This window comes from Neofelis nebulosa, chromosome 14 (genome assembly GCF_028018385.1).
Source record: "Neofelis nebulosa isolate mNeoNeb1 chromosome 14, mNeoNeb1.pri, whole genome shotgun sequence".
Classification (NCBI taxonomy): domain Eukaryota; kingdom Metazoa; phylum Chordata; class Mammalia; order Carnivora; family Felidae; genus Neofelis; species Neofelis nebulosa.
In genome coordinates this window covers 72004059-72023992 of record NC_080795.1, presented here as the reverse complement: position 1 = coordinate 72023992, position 19934 = coordinate 72004059, and the positions used below count along the sequence as shown (strand labels likewise).

The 19934-nt window shown below is 36.5% G+C and overlaps 1 protein-coding gene across 16 annotated transcripts in view; it reads left to right on the top strand.

Annotated features, from left to right (window-relative positions):
- CYRIB (CYFIP related Rac1 interactor B) overlaps positions 1-19934 on the top strand; it is a 148948-nt gene that overhangs the window by 108079 nt on the left and 20935 nt on the right. For 7 of the 16 annotated variants that reach the window (XM_058699069.1, XM_058699082.1, XM_058699067.1 and 4 more), the window contains one exon: positions 16188-16309. In XM_058699069.1, the coding sequence (XP_058555052.1) occupies positions 16188-16309 (122 nt within the window). Of the gene's footprint in view, positions 1-8428; positions 8512-9438; positions 9522-10066; positions 10214-16187; positions 16310-19934 lie in introns of those variants that run through there. The other 9 variants (XM_058699074.1, XM_058699076.1, XM_058699075.1 and 6 more) reach the window with 4 other exon arrangements.

The window sequence follows — 19934 nt, the reverse complement described above, 5'->3', positions numbered from 1 at the left end:
TTTCTAATGTTAGATTTTTTTTTAACATAAACTTAGGTGCTTGATTGAGTGTATGACAAAACAACTCCCCAGTCTCCTGTATATCTGGTGGTTTGTTTTTGGAGAATTATGAAAATGATTTACTATATTTTTGCTTTTGCAAAATATATTTTGTTATATGGTGTTATAATTAGTTTCTGAACACACAGCTGAAGAGTGTGAACAAAGCTCAAGTTTGGGATTCCTTAGCTACTCTTGGCCTCCATTCATCATATGTGTGCCATTGTCAGTGAAAATTTGACCATATTTTTCATTACTGATTTTCCATTCTGTTAATATTTCTTTAAATTCGTGGTACGTTTTATGAGAACCAGAAATTTCTTGGCAGACAAAGCCGAAGTGTGGCTGAATTCCACATTAACCCACTATCTTGTCAATTTTAAAGGCTTCCCGTTGTTTCTACAGATCTAAATGTCTTGATGATACAGAGAAATAGCATATGTAATGTTAAGTAATGTTTTTATGCACAACAGAATATAATTCAGCACCATTTTATAGTACCGTATTTTCTCGAAGACCTTTTTGCCTAGGATTCAGAGCTTGGGTAAATACAAGAAGTTCTTCGTCTTCAACACTAGAAGTGGTTGGCAGTTTATAGTTACTGTTTGATAAGTTTTTCCCCATTCACACACTTTTAGTCACTGTAAATTGGAAGATATGGAATTCTATTAAAGCATTCTTATAAAATCTGTTGTGCAGTTTTTTTTAGAGAGAACAAAGTATGTTTTTCAGTATCTCCTTTTTCTCTACTTTATCATATTTCTTTGTGTTCTTTATTCACTTATCTGTGTTGACGATGAAAATGGATGTTGGGCTGATATTGGAGTTTGTCCTCCTTGTAAAATTTTGACAGAGCAGGATTGACACTCTTGTTTTTAATTCTTTCTCAGATTTGAAGAATTCCCAAGTAGGACTTTTGGGGGAAGACTTAATGGTTTAAAAAGGAAACTAAATACTTAAACCCACATTTTCCAAGCTTTTTTTTTTTTTTTCTTCCTTTTCCTTTAATGTTACGAATGCTCCTCAATTTTCCAAAGATGAGAACTATGATATAGGCTGGTCTCCATTTCAGCCATATTTATGGTTCTGGAAGGATATTATGTTTTTGCTTTGTTATTTGGGCATACTGTAGACTTTCTGGATACTCATGTATACTCCTATCACTTTATTTCTCTGATATTTAACGTTTCAAAAATTCTTATTAGTTGCACAGAAGCCTACTGGCTTTTACTGAGAGAGTGAGAGACTTCATTGATCTGACTAGGAAAACATGTGCTCTTTCTAAATTCCCAGGCCTTTTCTTTTCTTGTCAGTTTTCAGTTGTATTTATTTTGCTTTTTCCTCTCCCCTTCTTGGAACACTTCTGAAACTTCACAGATTTTTAGTTTTCTGTGTTTTTGCAGTCATTCATTCATTCATCAAACGTCTATACTACCTACAACATCCCCGAGCGTTGTTCCAGGTGCTGGGGGTAGAGTGGTGTATACAGCAGATCCCCTGCCTTCTTAAAAGTGCACCTTGCAGTGCAGGCAGCAAGTAGATAAAGGTAGAAATACGTGATAGACGTATGGTTGGTGATAAACACGGGTTTGGGAAGAGGAAGCCATATTACAGATGGGCTAGTCAAGGAAGGCCTCTCTGAGGTGGTCTAATTAAGCAGTGACCTCAGTGAAGTATGGTAGTTTGTCGCTTGAGGGTCCGTGGACGGAACGTTCCAGCTAGGGAAAAAGGTACAGAGCCTCCAAAGGAGAGAAATCTTGTTGCGTTAGAGAAACGGCAACAGGCTGTTGTGAAGAACAATGGGAGGTGAGGCCAGAGGACGTCGGACAGATCATGTAGGGTTTTGTAGGGCCTCGTAAGAAGTTTGGATTTTATTCTGAGTGTGTCAGTAAGCCATTGCATGTTTTTGAGCAGAGAAGGTATGTGGTTGATTTATATTTTTAAGAGATTGCTTTGCCTCTTGTAACAAAAACAGATTGTAATAGGACGCAAAAGTAGAAGCAGGCTTTTGAAGTAATCCTGACAAGAGGTGATGGTGGCAAGAAGAAGGCTAGAATAGCAGCGAACGAGGTAAGATGGGGTGTCTTTTAAACTGATGAGAAAAGTGTACTGAGGAGGAGGAGGAGGGAGAGTCAGTTATGTCAGGCGGTGCTGACAGAGGAAGTAAGGTGAGGTCTTGAGAATTGACTATTGGGATGAGTAACATGCGGTTCATTTGATGGCCTTGCCAGAACAGTTTTGTTGGTGTGTGGTTGGGCAGAAGCCAGGTTGGAGAGAGGGGGCTTAACAGAGATGGAGAGAGATACAAGATGATGAGTGCAAGCCACTCTCTTGAGGAATTCTGTTGCAAAAAGAAGCAAGGGGTAGGGTGGGAACTGGTGAGGGAAGCACAGTCAAGGTAAGTTTTTGTTTTGTTTAAGATAGAAGTAACTACCGATGCCAAAGGGAGAGGGATGGAAAAAGAAAAGCCATAAAGTACGAAAGAAACTCAGGAAAAATGGGTTGTTCTAAATGTTAGACGAAGAAAGTATTTCAGGAAGACGTGTGACAGACTGGGTCAAAGGCTATTAAGAGATCTAGTAAGTTGAAGTGTGAGAATTGCCCTTTGGATTTAGCCGGATGCAGGTTTCTGTGACCTTGACAGGGACCAGCTTCTTTGTATTGGTGGGAATAAAAGCCAGATTGGAATGAGCTGAAAGAGTGGGAGGTAAAAAGTAGAAGGCAATGACTATAGGTAGCTTACATGGCAAGTTCTTGCTGTAACGACAGGCGAGGGTGCACCTGGGTGGCTCAGTCAGTAAAGCATCCAACTCTTGATTTCGGCTCAGGTCATGATCTCATAGTTCATGAGTTCAAGCCCTGTCGGGCTCTGCACTGACAGTGTGGAGCCTGTGTGGGAATGAATCTCTCTCTCCCTGTCTCCCAGCCCCTCCCCTGCTTGCTCTCACTCAAAAAATAAATAAGCAAACTTAAAAATAAATGAATAAAAAAAGGAGGACAGGCAAGATGATGTGGAGGAGACATGAAGCCTTGTAGAACCAGGTTGTGTCTCAGGAACAGGTGCGGAGGGTAGACTGGTTATTGATGAAGAAAGGGTGGTAGAACAGTAGATGATTTTTCTTTTTTCTGTAAACAATGTAGTGAGGTCATGTCTTGCACGTGAGGACAGAGGATAGATTGTTAGAGGTTTGAGATGAAAAATAAAGCCTTGTGGAACGGTCACCTGGTCAAGTGGGAGAGTAGGTTGATTGGAGATGCATAGTAGGATTATGGGGCGGAACTGAGGCTGTGCTTCATGTTAGTGGCCATACGTTTAAAGCAGAGGTTCTTCACTGGGGCATTTTTGCCCCCAGGAGGTATTTGGCAACATCTGGAGGTATTGTTGGTTATTACAACCGGGTGCTGGGGTGATACCAGTTATCTGGTGCGTAGAGGCCTTCAATGCTGCTACACATCCTACAGTGCCCAGGACAGCTCCACGGCAAAGAATTCTGTGGTTTAAATGTTAACAATGCCAAGTTGAAGAAATCCTCATTTATAGGGATGCTAAGCAGTACATTTGTGAGCTTTTCTTTTTTCTCATCCCTCACCCAGGTATACGAAGTTTATAAAGTGGACGTGAAGGAGACTGACACTAAGCGAATAGAGTAATTCAGATTGTGTTCAGTATGCAGAAGGAAGAAGTTAGGTGATGTGATAGAAGGTAATGAGATGCAGTGGTAAACTTCTATGCAAAAAGATGGCAGACAAAAACTAGTCCGAAGAGGGGACATTTGAGGGGCCTGAAGAATGAAAAAAAAAAAAAAAGCCAGCCATGGGAAAATCTTTGCAACTAGCATTCTAGGCAGAAGAGAACATTATAAAGCCCCCCTGAGCTCAAAAGGGTAAATGAAGCAACAACATCTCTTAGGAATTTTGTAGAAAGGGAGGCGATAGTGTATTAACATACAGTTGTGTTTCTGTTGGCTTCTCTAATTAAAGAAGCTTCTTTTCAAATGTTTTACGGGAAAATGATCTAATGTATTTATTAAATGCCTTTCATGAGCTCAAAAATACATTACACAGACTTTAGGCCCAGAAGAGCAAGTTCCTTTCCAGATAATTCACGAACTTTGAAGCAGACCTGTAACATAAAGGCTCCTAGTCGCAGAATTTTACCAGAAATACTGTGAACACTTGAAGTAACCTGGATCTGGTGTCTGTGTGTTAAATTTCTTTTTAGCTTTTTATTAAATGCTTATAATATTTAGTTTAATCCAGGGATTACGATACAAGTAATTTGAAAGAGAATCTTTAGATTTTTCCTTCTAAATTCAGATGTTGTAAGATTTACAGTTTATTATTTTAAATTATAATATTCATTATTTACTTTGAAATTGTGCTTCTGAAGTATATGAAATGTTTTGGCCCAAGTTTTATATAATCTGAAAAATCTTTTATATCTTTTAGTATCTCTTTGTCACATTCATTTGTTAATCTGAAACTTAGAAATGTTATTAGAACTTTTTTAGATGTAAATGATGGAAATCCACCTCAACTAAACAGGTAAAAAAGGAAATTGATTGAAAGAACTTAGGATATCTTAAAACCAGAGGAAAATCCAGCAGCTAAACTGAGGGAAATGGCAGCTAGAATTCAGGAACAAGTAGAGATAGAAATCAATGACTTGAGGACCTTGGGACACTTTTCTCTAGTGCATGCTGGCTTTATCCTTTTGTGACAGACTGGCTTCCTGTGTGGCAGGAAATAGGGCTGCCACACACGTTCCATGGGTTCTGCAGCAGAGAGATTGCCAAGCATAGTCACTGAATGTTTTTGCTTCTGTTAACCCATTTAATGATTTTAGGAACCTTCTGCAGTGGACATTCATATTATGCACAGTTTGCAGATGAGGCACGGAGAAATTAGGCAACTTGACTACAGTTGCAAAGCTTGGAAGGAAGTGGCAGAGCTGGAGTTTGGACCCACGCCATCTGGTGCCTACCAGAGCTGACAGGTTGACAGTTAGCTACCATCTCATATTTGCTGCAGTCAGAGGATGATGGGGACTTTTTGTTGTGTTTTTGCCTAAAGAGTTAAACTATGCCAGACAGGGATATGGTTTTAATTTGTTTATCATTATTAAAAAGATATGACAACTGATAGTGCTATGGTGAACTGTTTTCAGATCTTTGAAAAATTCTGTGAGTTTTAAAAGAAGGTATTTATTTTGGGATGTTTGGGTGGCTCAGGTGGTTGAGTGTCTGACTTCAGCTCAGGTCATGATCTCACAGTTCGTGAGTTTGAGCCCTGCATCAGGCTCTGTACTGACAGCTCAGCAGAGCCTGGAGCCTGCTTCGGATTCTCTGTCTCCCTCTCCACCCCTCATCTACTCATGCTCTGCCTCCCTCTGTCACAAAAATAAATAAACGTTAAAAAATTTTTCTTTTAAAAGTTATTTATTTAAGTACTCTGTACACCCAACACAGGGCTTGAATTCATCACCCCAGGATCAAGAGTCGCATGCTCCTCCAATTGAGCCAGGCTGGCTCCCCAAATTCCATGAGTTTTTGTTCAAAGAGACACATACAATGTGCTTTGGGTACCAGATCTACCCTGAGTGTTGTATGGTAAGGAGACTTTCTGCCTTGGACCACAGTTGTACTACATCAGTGGTTCTCAACCAGGGATGATTCTTCTTGGGGACATTTGGCAATCTCTTGAGTCATTTTTGGTTGTCACAACTAGTGTGTTGGGTTACTGGTGGCCTCTAGTACAAATAGGCCCAGGATGTTGCTAAACGTCCTGTAGTATGAGACAGACCCTTCTCCGCAAAAGAATTATTCATCCCCAAATGTTAATAGTGCTGGGGTTGAGAAACCTGTACCAGATACGCTGGGCCATTTTCAAACTAAGTGTCTGTGTTTGGGATGAAAAGGTAAGAAATTCTAGATTTTTGAGTACTTGTGGAGAATGAATAGGTCAGGACCAAGTACGATGCACTTGGAGCAGTTTAGGGTCACATTAGGCTAGGGTGCCTTGAAAGAAGGACCAAATAGTGGAAGAAGTTTACAGAGGGAGATGTGGGAAAACGGAGCAGACAAACTTGGCCAATTTTGATTATTTTCCTTGAGGATCGACTATGCATACAAGTAAAAAGGTAAGGAAACCTAATCTCCCTTCCTCCCTGTACCTGATGATGATCTCATAGGATATTTCTTGGCAAAAATGGACTGAACTTGGGCTTTGTTATTTACTCTGATTTATTACATTGAAATTCATTAATAACTTGACTCTGGTTTGTATTAAAGAAGTAGAGCTCTTATTTTTTGAGAGTTAGTTTGTGATTTTCAGGTTACAGTGACAACAGCCAACATTTATTGGGCATTTTGTGTGCCAGACACTGTGCTAACAAGTCAGTGCTTAATCTCATTGAGTTCTCATAACCCTTTAAAATAGTTACTCTGATTTGTATATTTTACTGTTGAAGAAAATGAGTCTCAGAAAGATTAATTAGCATCCTCAAGGTCAGGCAGCTTGTCAGCTGGAGTTGGAATTCTGGTTTCATTTCATAGAGTACACTCTTAACCACCAGACGGCGTGATGCCTTTTTCCTCTTAGAGACATTACACTTCTTTCTTATGCTTATTTCCCATCTGTAGTTGAAGTTTTGATACCATTAGGTAATTCTTTGTATATCTGCTCTTAGTTCTTGGTAGGGAATTTATATATGTTTGGAAACAAATATTCCATAAATTTAAGCTGTGAGATATACTATTTCCAAATGGTTTCAAAGGAAAAAAGTAACTCTTGAGTAAAGTTGGTAACCAGTGTGAGATCTTATTTAGATGTGATGATTTTGGAAAAATGCTTGTACTTTCCGTGTATAAAAGCTTAGAATTAAACTTTTTTACAGTGTATAAGGTATTTAAGATGAACTGTTTCCTCTTAGCTTTAACCTCAGTTTATCCATCTGTGTAAGACATGGTACAAAATCTTTCCAATGAAATTCTGTGTAATAAGGATTTTAATATCAAAAATAAGATAGATTCTGACCTCTCCCATTGGAGGAATATTGTTTTAAAAGAGAGAGGACTTTTCAGTATTTATCATATTTATGAATAAATTTTAACATTTGTGAATTGAACACTTGCGAATACATTTTAACATTTTCTAAGAAGTGTGTGTGTCCCTGTGCCACACTTTGACCTTTAAAGCAAGTAACTGTTATGCATATGCTGTTACTTCCTCTTTGGGAAGCTTAAAGTTAGGTACCCCTGCCATTGCCCAGGGAGTAGTAGGTGGAGGAAGAGGGGAATGGACCACACAGGTGGCTGAAAGTCCTAACTCTTTTCAAATTTTTTTATAATGGGGGTGAATAATAAGATGTCTTCTTTCATTGATTAAATGTTGATTAATTACAATCAATGTTGATTCATTGATTAATTGTTACTTTTATGTTTTCATTTCATTCATACTTGCCAACAGTTAATATTTGGAGAAAACATATTGAAACTTGGAGAGGGGAGGATGTGGGGTGCCTGTGATCTCATAGTCTGCCTTCCCTAGAGTTACTGCAACTTCAAGGTTTCAACTTGGTTTCCTGGATGTTCCTGACACCTCCTTCCACCTTCATCCTCCCTGAGTCATGGCAAATTTTGGTACAAGATTTATGCCAATGCCTTATTTCTACTGTTCATCCTCTGCAAACTTACTAAGTTGTGATGATGTTTGCTGGCTCCATTTTGCTTGTTTGCTGTGTTAACTTCCAAGTGACATACTTCATATGGTTGTATATAGTTGATACTGTTGAATTATCAGCCTGTGAGTGAAACAGTGAAAAGTCTGATTAACCTTAGGAGTATAGAAGATGTAAGAAATACTGGTTTATGTGTGGTAAAAATTTTTAAATGGGTCATCAATTGATAACTTCCTTTAGTCTTTAATGGTTAAATGTGGTTTGAATGCCATCTTCCTAGTATTCTCATTAGGGTTTAATTTTGCAAGAAGGAAACTATCCCTATTATTTAAAAATAATGGTCTCAGTCTTTACTTATTTGAGAGATCTATTTTTGATGTTAATTTAAATTGAGAATGTATGCCTCAAACATTTTAAAGGAGTAACACTAGCATAGATATTAATCAAATGTAAATATTGCAAGTAATATGTAAAAAATCTAATCTTTTTTCCAATCTTGCTTTATGTCACTTTTTTGATATGTGGAAAAGAGGGACAAGAGTTACAAACTCAGAGCCAAATGTGCTTTTGTTGTTCCAAATTTTCAATGCCAGAAGTATATAAACCTGCACCTGTTGGTAATTATGAGCAAGCCAGCCTTTGCCGAATCCCAGGCCTCTGCTTAAAATTTTTTTTACTGGAACTAAATGATGTTGCCATTTTTATTTTTAGGTTTGCTGGCATGGGTAATCTCATTAAGGTGCTAACCAGGGACATAGACCACAATGCAGCACATTTTTTCTTGGACTTTGAAAGTAAGTCTCTTTAGCCCTTCACAGCTGGTGCATAATGGTAAAGGTGAAAGATGAACTATATTCACACCGCAGTGAAGGCTGGCCCGAATATTTGTTAATAAGATATGGGGATCAAACAAAGTTTGCATGATTTTTTTCTCAGTCGTAGGCAAACATCACCATCATATGTATAATTCTTTAGTTTTTCATTTGCTAAAATCATGTTGAGTCTGTAGCCAGTGCTGTCCTTTCATTAGTCCATGAAGCAAGCAGCCTTATGATGAACATTCTAATAGTATGCCTTGGTGACTACGCCCAGCAGCGTTTGCTCAGAATCCTCTGATAATTTTATAAAAAACCAGAATCGTGCTGCATATCCAGAATCAATACTTTAAACAACTTCCACAAATTTATAAATAATCCAAATTTGGTTAGAAATATATGCATTATTTAATGGCATGCAGGAAGTAAGTTGAATATTCTGTGTTCAGATGAAATGCAAAGGTGAGCTGTGGCCAAAACACTTAATATTTGGCTTTGAAATAAATTGTTGTTTCAGTGCAATATTAAACAAGAATATGTGTGAATGATTCTTGATAAGAAATTTCTTTTTCAGAATACTAGCACTATTGGAATACTTAAAGAATTTTTCATTATAAGGCCATTAATGAAACTTGTCTTGGGAGACTTTTGAGAAGAAGTAGAGCAACAGTCGTGCCATTGTGTGCAGGAAAACCACATTTCACCTCTAGGTCCTACATACCAACACCTTGAGAACCCGGTTTGCTGTTTGCCAGAGCACAGTCTGGGCAACCCTGAAGGACGAATTCATGGCCTAATGAACATTTTCCCTGTTACTTTTTTTTTTTTTTTTTTTTTTTTTAATAAATTTCAGATGTTCTTTTTTATAAAGGGATATTTTCTCTTTTCTCATTCTTGTCTTGACAGGTACCTTAACATGGGGAATCTTCTTAAAGTTTTGACATGCACAGACCTTGAGCAGGGGCCAAATTTTTTCCTTGATTTTGAAAGTGAGAAGATGATTTTCTATCTATTTCTCTTTGCCTGCCGTAGACTGCGTCTGTCCTGCACTAAACGAATGTTTCCACTTTGCCATCTTTTTAACTGCTTTGCATGACTGAGCTATGAATTGTTTGAGTAAAATTTCTGGTGCCTTCTAGAACTGGAAATCATATTTTATAGATTGCATTGTAGTAAAATGTTTTCACTTGAAGTTTTGTGAGAGAGTCCTATCTCCTGGTTGGACATTATTTTATAATTGGAGATCTCTACTGAAAACATTTGAGATACTCCGATGAAAACATTTGTATGAAAAAATTGTGGTGGAAAGGACAAATGCTACTTTGAGATTTGTTAATAGAAGCCATATTTGGGGAAAAATTTGTTGCAGCTGAGAAAAATTGACTAGGTTTTAATCATTCTATGTATCTATTGAAGTATTTTAAATACAAATCTGTTCATGAAGGCCATTCAAAGCTCAGTAATTTGGGCATAATATTAAAAGGTAAGTGTGAACCTTAATTATTTAATCTATACAGATAATTTGAAAAGTTAAACTCATTATATGTATTTATTTCAGGAATTCATTTTTGTTCTAACTCTAAATAAAAAGAAAAATAATGGGTTCACAGACCTTTAAGTAATTTGCCTTCTGTTTGTTTTATGTTGCATGACCTATTGTAATATGGTCTAAGAGTGGCAGGTAAGTGTCATTGACCCCTGTGCATGTTGGAAAGCTTTTGCTTTTTGGCTGTCTGTATCGCTTTAGCTTATCTGGTTGTCTAATTGAGAACAATGATATCAAATTGGTTGTTTCAGTGTGAATGTTGCTGTTTTAACTTACGTTATTAGAAAATTGTTAGGAAAGGGTGAAGAGATAGAAGGTTGTAAGTCGTGTGATCCCGGGCATTTTCATCTGAAATTAAAACATTTGAACAGATTTTTAAATACTTAAAATTTAAGACCTTTTCTGGTTTTAAAAACAAATCCCTTAAAATCTATCCCCAGAGAGTCATTGCATTCTCCATCAACTTCACTTTAGTTTATGTGCTACTACACAGTTCATTCTACTTTGTGAATCATTTAAATATTTTTTCTTTAAACCAGGACAGTTGGTAGAAACACATCAGTTTGTAGCTTACCTCCATTTCATGGAATAATTTGTGGTCTCTGATATGTTCTTTTACTTTTATTACATTCCTGTAGATGTTCTGTTACAGTTTGGGTCCTGCGTACAGGCTAGCAAAGAATAATGTCAATATCAGGACCATATTAAATTGTTGGGTTTTTAGGGGAAGATGTTATTAAATGAAGGTTAGTTTTCTTGACCCTTCTCAACAATTTAACAATGCCGATTTAAGTGCATGTTCAGCATGAATTTTAATCAGCTTGGGGATGTTAAGCAGATTGCTGACTTGAAGATTCTTCTTTCAGACGAGGCGACTTACATTAGAGCTGTATTTTAGTTTATCTGCATCTGTTTCAAACTGGTCTTGTGTATTTTTCTGCTCTTCTGTCTCCTTTTTATTCTGTCTCGAATTCCTTACATTTGCAGAATCTTGGCTTTGATATGGTCAAGATCTTGTTCAAGACTTGGCACTTGATCTTTTTATAAACCTAGCATCATGTTTTGGTCAAGTGAGAAGCATGAATTTTAAATATTTTAAAGATGAGTAGTATTGTAAATATTATTTGGTCTTGGTTTTCTAGTCTTTGGGGGTTTGGACCATTATCCTTAAAATTTAATAGCTAAATTAAGTAGCAGGAGAACGTTAAAATTGCTAACACCACCAGGGGGAAAATAAGCAATAATGAAGAACTATGGGTAAAGTGTTAACTTGTTAAAGGCAGATGTAAAGTAAAAGGTGATATTTGTTGCCTTTATCAGCCAGTGTAGAACTTTTCGTTTGACACTTACTGGTATTCTGTATTTGAGGCCAGAGTTTGCCTGTTGTTACTTCTTATCTAGATTTTTAAATATGTTTTCTTTTGATTCCAACATTAGAGTTCTCTTAGTCAATTTTATCTTTCATCTATTTGCGTATTTTCTTCTTTTTGGAAATATGCATTTGTAAAAATTGATCTTATCATTAGACTATTTTAGGGGACTTTTTAGCCCATCACATGGGTCCTCTCTTCAACGGTTGTAGGCCAGACTAAGAATTGTCAACACAATTGACTTGCCAGTTCCCGGTGATTACTGAGAATAAAGCCACGTTCTTTTATTAAGTAGAATATTTGGTGTTACATTGTTCCAGGTTGAACGATAATGTTCAGGTTACAAGAGTAATTTGACTTTATTATTATACTGTTCCATCATTCCATCACTCAGAATGATGGAATAGTATAATAATAAATCTATTTACAGCGAGTAATAAATCTAGATTTACAGTGAGTAAATCTGGCTCACTGCATTTCTATGGTTGGGCAACTTATAGAAATAATTCCATACGGATAGATATACTGATATTTTGTATCAAGTTGTGTACACATTAAGTATTCTTGTGCATATAAAACATCTGATGGAATCCTGTAGTTTACACAATGAAGATGTCTGTAAGTCATTACTCCTTTAATTTACATGCATGCAGGTACATGTACGGGTTTCCACTTCAGTTCCACATTTAAGGCTTGCCCCCTGTGTGCCAGCCAGTAGATGTTGGGATGCAGAGATAACTAAGATATAACCCCTGCCTTTGGGGAGTTCTCAGTCTAGTAAGTTAGAAATGCAAACTGATAATTTCATTTACATAATTACATTCAAGGTGTAGATCACAAGGAATTAACCGTACCTAGCAGCGAGTAGTTTGGACATCATGGAAGACTTTCTGATGGTGACCTTTGAGTTGGGTTGTGGGAGGGTGAGTTAGAATGTTTCAGGGCAAGGTAGTGGAAGGACACTGTAGTGAGAAGGAACAGCATCTACAAAGGTCTTAAGGCATGAGGTGACATTTCTGTGTTCAGTGAGACATTGTTATCTACCCTTGAGGTGTACTAGAAAGAGGGCCTTTTTCTGAAATTATACCTGTATGATTTTATTTTAAGAATAATGGTTCAATTAAGATACAAGCCCAGAACTGCCTCATGAATTTTGGCAGCAGTTATGCTAATGGCAGTATATAAAAGAGCATTGAATTGGGGGCTGTGTAGCCTCTTCTGGTTTTTGGAATTTCTTATTTTATCATGACATTAAGAGCTGTTTCTAATGACAGATCTTTAGCCTGAATAACCACTGTATATATTCATTAAATTGTGGTTCTCGGGAGAAGAGGGTCTTTTATTTATTTTTATGTCCCTCTCCAACCTTCACATAATGCTTTATAAATGGTAGAAGTTTAGTATTTGTTACTTAACTCGATTTACTTATCTCCAGGTAGACCAAAATAGAGTAAACAGGTGGTGGCTTATAAATGAGGAGTAGAGTCTTACTTTCTCTGATTCTTTGTTAAAGTGCCTTTCCATTTAGTCATACATTTCCTCTAATTCTCGTGTCTTTTGTGTGACTTGTCCCCCGCAATCTTGTAAAACTACTGATACCCACTCTTGTAGTCTAACTTTATTTTCCCATTTTACCTCTTGCATATTTTCAGTTGCTTTTGCCCTGTATTTTGGGATATCTTTATTCTGGCATTTTTTTAGATTTATTTTTCTAAAATGATGTAGGATTATATTTGTACAGAGGTAAAAATGCATTATAGCTTCCTTTAACTTATGCTGGAGGTGTATTTATATCTCTGTACCTTCTCATTCTTTCACCAAATACGTGTTACAGAAAATCTGCTGGGTACTGAGTTTACCTGCTGTATACAGTGTATGCACTGTGCACTGAGGTCCCTGCCTCGATGAGACTTCTGGAGACAGATCGTAAATATTACCGCATGATTGAGGGCAAGACCAAAGCAGAACGACTCCGTGTCACAGTTGCAATTTTTACGCGATTTGCTTTTTGTTATTTTTCTTCTATAGCTGCTCTTTGCCCCCTTTGTCCCAGAACAGATCGAGTTTCAGCAGTTATTTTCAGTGACTCCTTAATAGGAAAGTGGTACAAAATTGTTGCAATACTTAATTTTACCTGCAAACAATGAGAGCGACTAAAACATGCTTTCCATTCCCTTGAACAGCCTTTTAAAACTTAGCCTGGTGACTGATCACTACTCCTACTCCCAGTAGTTGATACTTTATTTTGTCCTTTTGTTAGCTGGTTAAGTGGTAGATTTTTCTCTAGGTAATACAGTGTTTCATTCTTTGCCATGAAAAATCAAAGTGACAAGTCTTGGTTGCATTATATGATACCATTTTTTGAAAAAAAGCTTTATTTTTATAGTCTTTCTCCCACCTTTTTGCATGACTTGCTATCAGTAACGTGGTGCTTATTACCTGTCTGCTATTTTGTTTGTCTTCATATCTACAGCAGTCTGCAGCAGCTTTCAAAATTATAAATGTGACTTTCCTGTGATAGTCTAAACAGTGTTTAATCAGTGTGGTGCTGGGTATTTTTTCCACCCTTAGGGGGAACTGGAATCTTCTCCTTTATTTTTAAATTTCTTGGTACTTACTAAACTTTTAATAATTATTAACCACTTCCAAGGTCTACTTAAATCTACTTGATAATGTTTCTTTTGTATGTAAGTCTCAGTGTTACATTTTTCTGTTAACTTCTAGTCACCATACCAAAAATACAGTTCAGTATTTTCAAACTTGACAAATCTCTTTTGATATATAACAGTCAAAATATTGTCCTTTGTCATGAATTCCCACTTCATGAAGTAAAATGATGATCTGTGTCTACTATTGATGTTATGTCTGTGGTTTCACAATTCCATATGAAAAAGTATAACACTGCTGTTTTGCATGTAAGAAAAGTATTTTTCCCTATTGCATCTGGTGTAAGTATAAAAGTTGTGAGGTGTGCTTTTTTTTTTTTTAAGTGTGTGTCTGTTACTTTGGAGATTATGGTCTGGCTAAATGTGAAAATTACTTCAGCTAAATGACCAACCCTGATTTTTAAAAAAACCATTCAGCTGCAATATCAGTATTTGCTCCTAGTAATCCCTCTATGACTTTGTACACAGAGTATTTTTAATTTGGCTCCTCTTGTGTAACTATTTTGTCACAGTATTTTTATTAAAAAAGTAGATGATTTTTTAGAGGAGATTTGGAAAATAAGGCAAGATATGAGAACGCAAATTCTTAAGTTAGCTTTGCACGTGAATGATACTCTATTATTGTTGCTGTACTTTTTGAGTATGTTGAAGTTAAAATTTGATACTCTATTGATTTAAAAAAAAACTGGTGTATTTTGACTAGTTGGCAGGTTTTAAGAGGTGGAATTGAATTCTGACTTGCCCATGTGCAAAATAAATACGTTACAGTTATTGGGCATGTGGACTCCCTAGTTTTAAGTGTGAACTAAGTTTCTTTAACTTTTCTAAGGAAAGAAAGAAAGACATTGTATATTTGTGGGGAGGTGAAGTGGGTGCAGAGAAGTCTAAGTAGTAGTTTCACAAGTGGTAGACAAAAGGGAGTTCTCAGAAATGCTCTCCATTCATACTATCAATTTGGTCTGCCTCCCCTTTCCCCGGAAGAAAAATGTTTGTGTGGAGAAATTCAGCCAGCACAGTTCCTCTCTAAAACATGTTAATCACGGTGTTTATCATTTTCAGTGCTTCATGCCTTAACTGTAGCATTGAACATGGTCTAATTGGAATGATTTATGAGAAACTCAGTTTCACAGATTGCCCATTTTTCTCCAAGCAAAAAACAAACAAACAAACAAAAAAACCCCACCAAGTATTAAAAAGATTTATTCCTCCTTAGAGAAACAAATGACCAAGTTATTAAAAACAGGATTTCTGTTACCTCGAGGTTAGCAGAGAGAAATCCAGATTTAGTCATCTATTAGCATATGTTCTGTGGCTGACACCACAGGTGGTGGAAATGCCCATATGTTTGTGTTCCTGATTATGCTTTTTATGACTGTAATTCTCCCTTCATTTTTCTCTCACTCAGCCCCAAGAATGGGGGGAGTCAGCTTTTGATTTCGTATTTCAAAATTTCAATAACAGCCTTGCAGCTGAAAGTGTTTGGTTTTCAGCAGCCTACTCGTTCTGGAGCAATGTCATAAGTTGAACTCCTCTGCACAGGACTCTTGACCTTGTGCTCATCAGCACAGAAGTTCATTGGCACAGAATTTAAAGTGGTCTGTAGAAAAGGAGAGCATCTAACTACTATTCTTTTAAAATAGTTTTTAATTTTTCATATCAAAACTTAGTCATTAAAATGAACTTTGTAGGAAAATAGTTGGGAGTCTTAAGCTGGAGATGAACAAGATATATTAGTAGACCTTGCATTTCTGTTGGATTAAAGTAAATCATTATTCATGCATTCACAGTCATCGGTAATGATTACGATATATACCAAGCCATGATTTGTAACTTTAAATAATAATGTTTGATGTTTCCTTGCTCCTTTGTGATATTTACAAACTTGAGGCTAATTATTCAAATGTAGAAGTATGAAAAAATTACCAGTCTTTTCTAAGAAGTGTGAAGTTAACATTGAATAAAATGTTAGGCATCTTTAGAAATTGAGATTCTTCATTGTTTAGAGTTATACATGTACTAAAAAAAAAAAAAATCATGTGACTGTAAATTTTTTTGTGCTTTCCTGCTATTTAGATGCCCAGCCTACAGAGTCTGAGAAGGAAATTTATAATCAGGTGAATGTAGTATTAAAAGATGCAGAAGGTATCTTGGAAGATCTGCAGTCATACAGAGGAGCTGGCCATGAAATACGAGAGGTAAAGCATGTTGAGACATTTTCCGATAAACTAAAATTCACTAAGTCCCTCTTCTTAATCTCTGTTGTTTTGCATATACTTTCAAATTCTCTATTGCATATTAAGTGTTACATTTAAAGGAAGATCACTTGCATTATTTCAAAAGTGGTTGTATTGATACAAGGGTAAAAAGGAAAACAATGTTGTATAAATACATAATTTCTGTATATTAAAATTTTGTTTATTTTTTGGTTGCTCTTCCACCTGAAATTTACAGTATCCAATGGGGACTATTTATACTTTTCTTTTTGAGAAGAGGAGAGAATGTAACTTTCTGTGGCCTTTTGTCCTGCCGGTCTGTTTTTTTCCTTCCTCCCATGCTTCTTAGGAGAAAGCTGCTATCATCCTTGTGGTCTGGACTCCCCCAGCTCTGTCTGATGACTTCACACCATGAAGCAAATATTTGGTGTGGTCTCAGCTTGCTTCTCGTGAGCCTCTGAACTTATCTAGGTTTCTATCCATCTATCTCTTACTCCACTTCTGTTTCTCTGAAGAAGCTGTGTCTCTACTTGTTACCAAGATTTATTTCTCTGCCTTTGTTCTGCGTCCTCCTCTTGGAACTTTATTAATGATTCCTTCTCTTAATTAGATCTTTTGTGTTTCTGGTTTCTGCTTGACTTCTTCCCATCAGAGTATACACATAATCAGGTGCCCTGTACCACCCAAAGAAACTCCCTGGCCTCTGGGCCCTTATCTGTATTTCTTGAAGACATAGCTCTGTTTCTTCATTTTTTCCCACCCTTCTGCTTCTGTTATTCTTGGGTATAACCAACAGTGCACAGAGGTTGTCAAGGAGCAGTCTGACGCTGGGTTGACGGTCCACATCCAACTCCATTCGTCTAATGATACTTGGAGTGTTAGTGAAGGCAGAATTAAATGCAGGCACCAGAAAACAATTCAAGAAATGTTTCGGGCTAAGGGGCCACAGGTTTTTGGCGTTTGGATGGTTAATATGAGGGAGAAAGGGGGGTTACAAGTGATTCCAGGGTTTCTGGTTTAGATTAGCTGTTGGTAATATCATTAGCTGAGGGAAATTACAGATTAACGTGAATTCTGTTTTTTTTTTACCTCTCATGCACTGGACTGTTGTTGCCTGAACGTCTTGCACCTGTACACTTTCCTTCCTTCACATCCCAGCAGTTACTTCCCCCTTACTCTGTTGCCCTAGTGCTGTGCACACGTTTCTTTCATGGTAATCGTTTCTTTTTGAAAAGACCATTGAAACGTAAAGTTTATGACTCCACTACCACCTCCAGCTTGAGGAGGATAAACCTGGTTTCTTACTAATTTTTGTGTCATCAGCACCTAACAGTGCTTAGTAAGCAGTTAGTAACTGTTGAAGAAAGAAATACAAAAGCTTAGACTAATCTCGCCAATTTCATTAGCTTAAGTGAAACCTTAAGATTTCAATAAGTGAAGGCATGTAACCATTTCTGTGAAATTCAAGTTCTAAACATTTGAACATATTTTGAAAAATCAAACATTTATGAAATGTTCAAATGATTAAACATGATCTTAAATTAACTAATGAGAAATTAATTTCTTCCCTATAGGTCACAACAGTTCACAAGTTGCTCTAAAAATGTTTCTCCTTGTTGATTATTAGTGCTACAGATTATTTTTAATTGTTCAGTATTATATCATTAGATTTCTTAAAAGTTTGTTTTATGATTGAATTCTGATCAGCTGGTTACAGTTGTCACCTATGAACAATAAAGAAAAAACATCTCATTTGCTATAGAGATACAGACCATTACCTATTTAATACAGACCATTACCTGTTTTTAAGGTTAAAACCCTTAGGATTTTTTTTTTTTTTTTTAAACTTGCCAAGTGAAGGGTTACTCTGCTTCTGTGTGGAAAGGCTCACTACAATGAAAGTTTTTTTCCCCCCAGAGTCTTTATATTGACTTATTGTAATGTATATGTCAACTTAACTGAATGCAGTTGTAATTTTTTGGAAGAGGGTAAAATGATAGAAAAGCTTCTATGTAAGCCATTTCAAAGAGAACTTGTGGGGATGTGAAACCAGGAGCCCTAAATGCTGTGACCAAAGGTTGGGGTTCTCCATAAGACATTATAGTCACTCAGTTCAGTGCCGAACCCACGTTCAGTGCACTTGTGGCATCCCATGATTGGTCAGGTGGGAAAGTAGATAAATGTTGCAAAGTTAAAAAAAAAAAAAGAAAAAAGAAAAAAGTTTATATAGAAGAATAACACTTGAAGAATGGTAAAAAGAAAAGGGGAGAATAACCAGTAATGGTAAGAAATTCACCTGACCAGGCCTTTAGACTTAGTACAAAGGTACCTTCATTTCATTCCTTGGTAAAGGAAGTAAGGACAGAGAAATAAGTAAGTAGATATAAAATATGTAAGCTAGAAAACTCTTAAAAACAGCATTTAAATCTGTAGATTTAGGCTAAGTGTTTAACCATTCAGGCATTTGAAGAAATTTTCACTGAGGAATGCATATTGATGTTTGGGTTTAAGTCTATAAGCAGAATGTATTTCTGAATAATAGAAAAACAATTTAAGAAAGGAAGGTACAAATAAAAGCTGATTGTACCAATATACAAATATACAAAGAACAGATGTAACTAGGTAACTGTCAATATGAAGACTTAAATAAACAACTATTCTACCTATAAAAGAGCACAGTCTATAGAAAAATGTTCACATTTACTGATAATGCATACTGCTCTCAAGCAGTTTTATTGTATATGATGCTAAGTTTTTTAAAGCTCAGTACTGGTTGGTTTACGAAGGAACAGGAGTCTTAATGCAAGTGCTATTATAAAATGCCTTTTTGGAGGTCTGTTTGGCAGTGTGTAAAAATAAGATCTATCAAAATTATTTGTACTCTTGCACCAGATAACTTAGTCTTTCAGATAATATTTTCTGCAATGTGAGTATCTGGTGCAGGAGTATTAAAGTGGAAGGTGAAATGTAAAAACCTATACTGAGGATGTGGAGTTAGATATATCTTTGCTTAAATAGTATTTTATTAAACATGACTGAAACAGAATAAAATTTGATTTAATGTAGACTCTGTTAAATACACAAAGCCTATTCTCCAGGGTAAACCACTATTAGAGAGGGAAATAAGAGCTCTCCGCTAATGTTTTGATATATCTATACCAGTTTTAACAATTCTGAAAATGAGAGTTATAATATCCGCTACATGACAGTCTCACCATTGCCATTTACAAAGTGTCCTTCTCTGTGTTGGGCCGTACTGGGTGCTGTACCAAAAATGTTGCCTAACAGCAGTGAAACCATGTGAAAGGAGAAGGAATCAGAATTACGAGAACCATAACATGTTGTCCTAAAAGAGCAGCCAGGCTCCACTTCTAAATCCAGGCAGGACAGGGTCAGGGGAAGTCTTTAACTCCCTCAGTTGTGAAAGTGGGTGACGTTTGCCTGTGTGTTTTGATATTATGAGAATGAGTTTAATATTTTGAAAATAATTTTTAGATCCTTGCAAGAAAAGTTAGATAGGCTTCTCAACAGAAGAAAAACAACTTTTAATTTTTATCTGTTTGCTTATTTCTTGAACAGTAAAGTTGTACCACTTGATACAAAACAT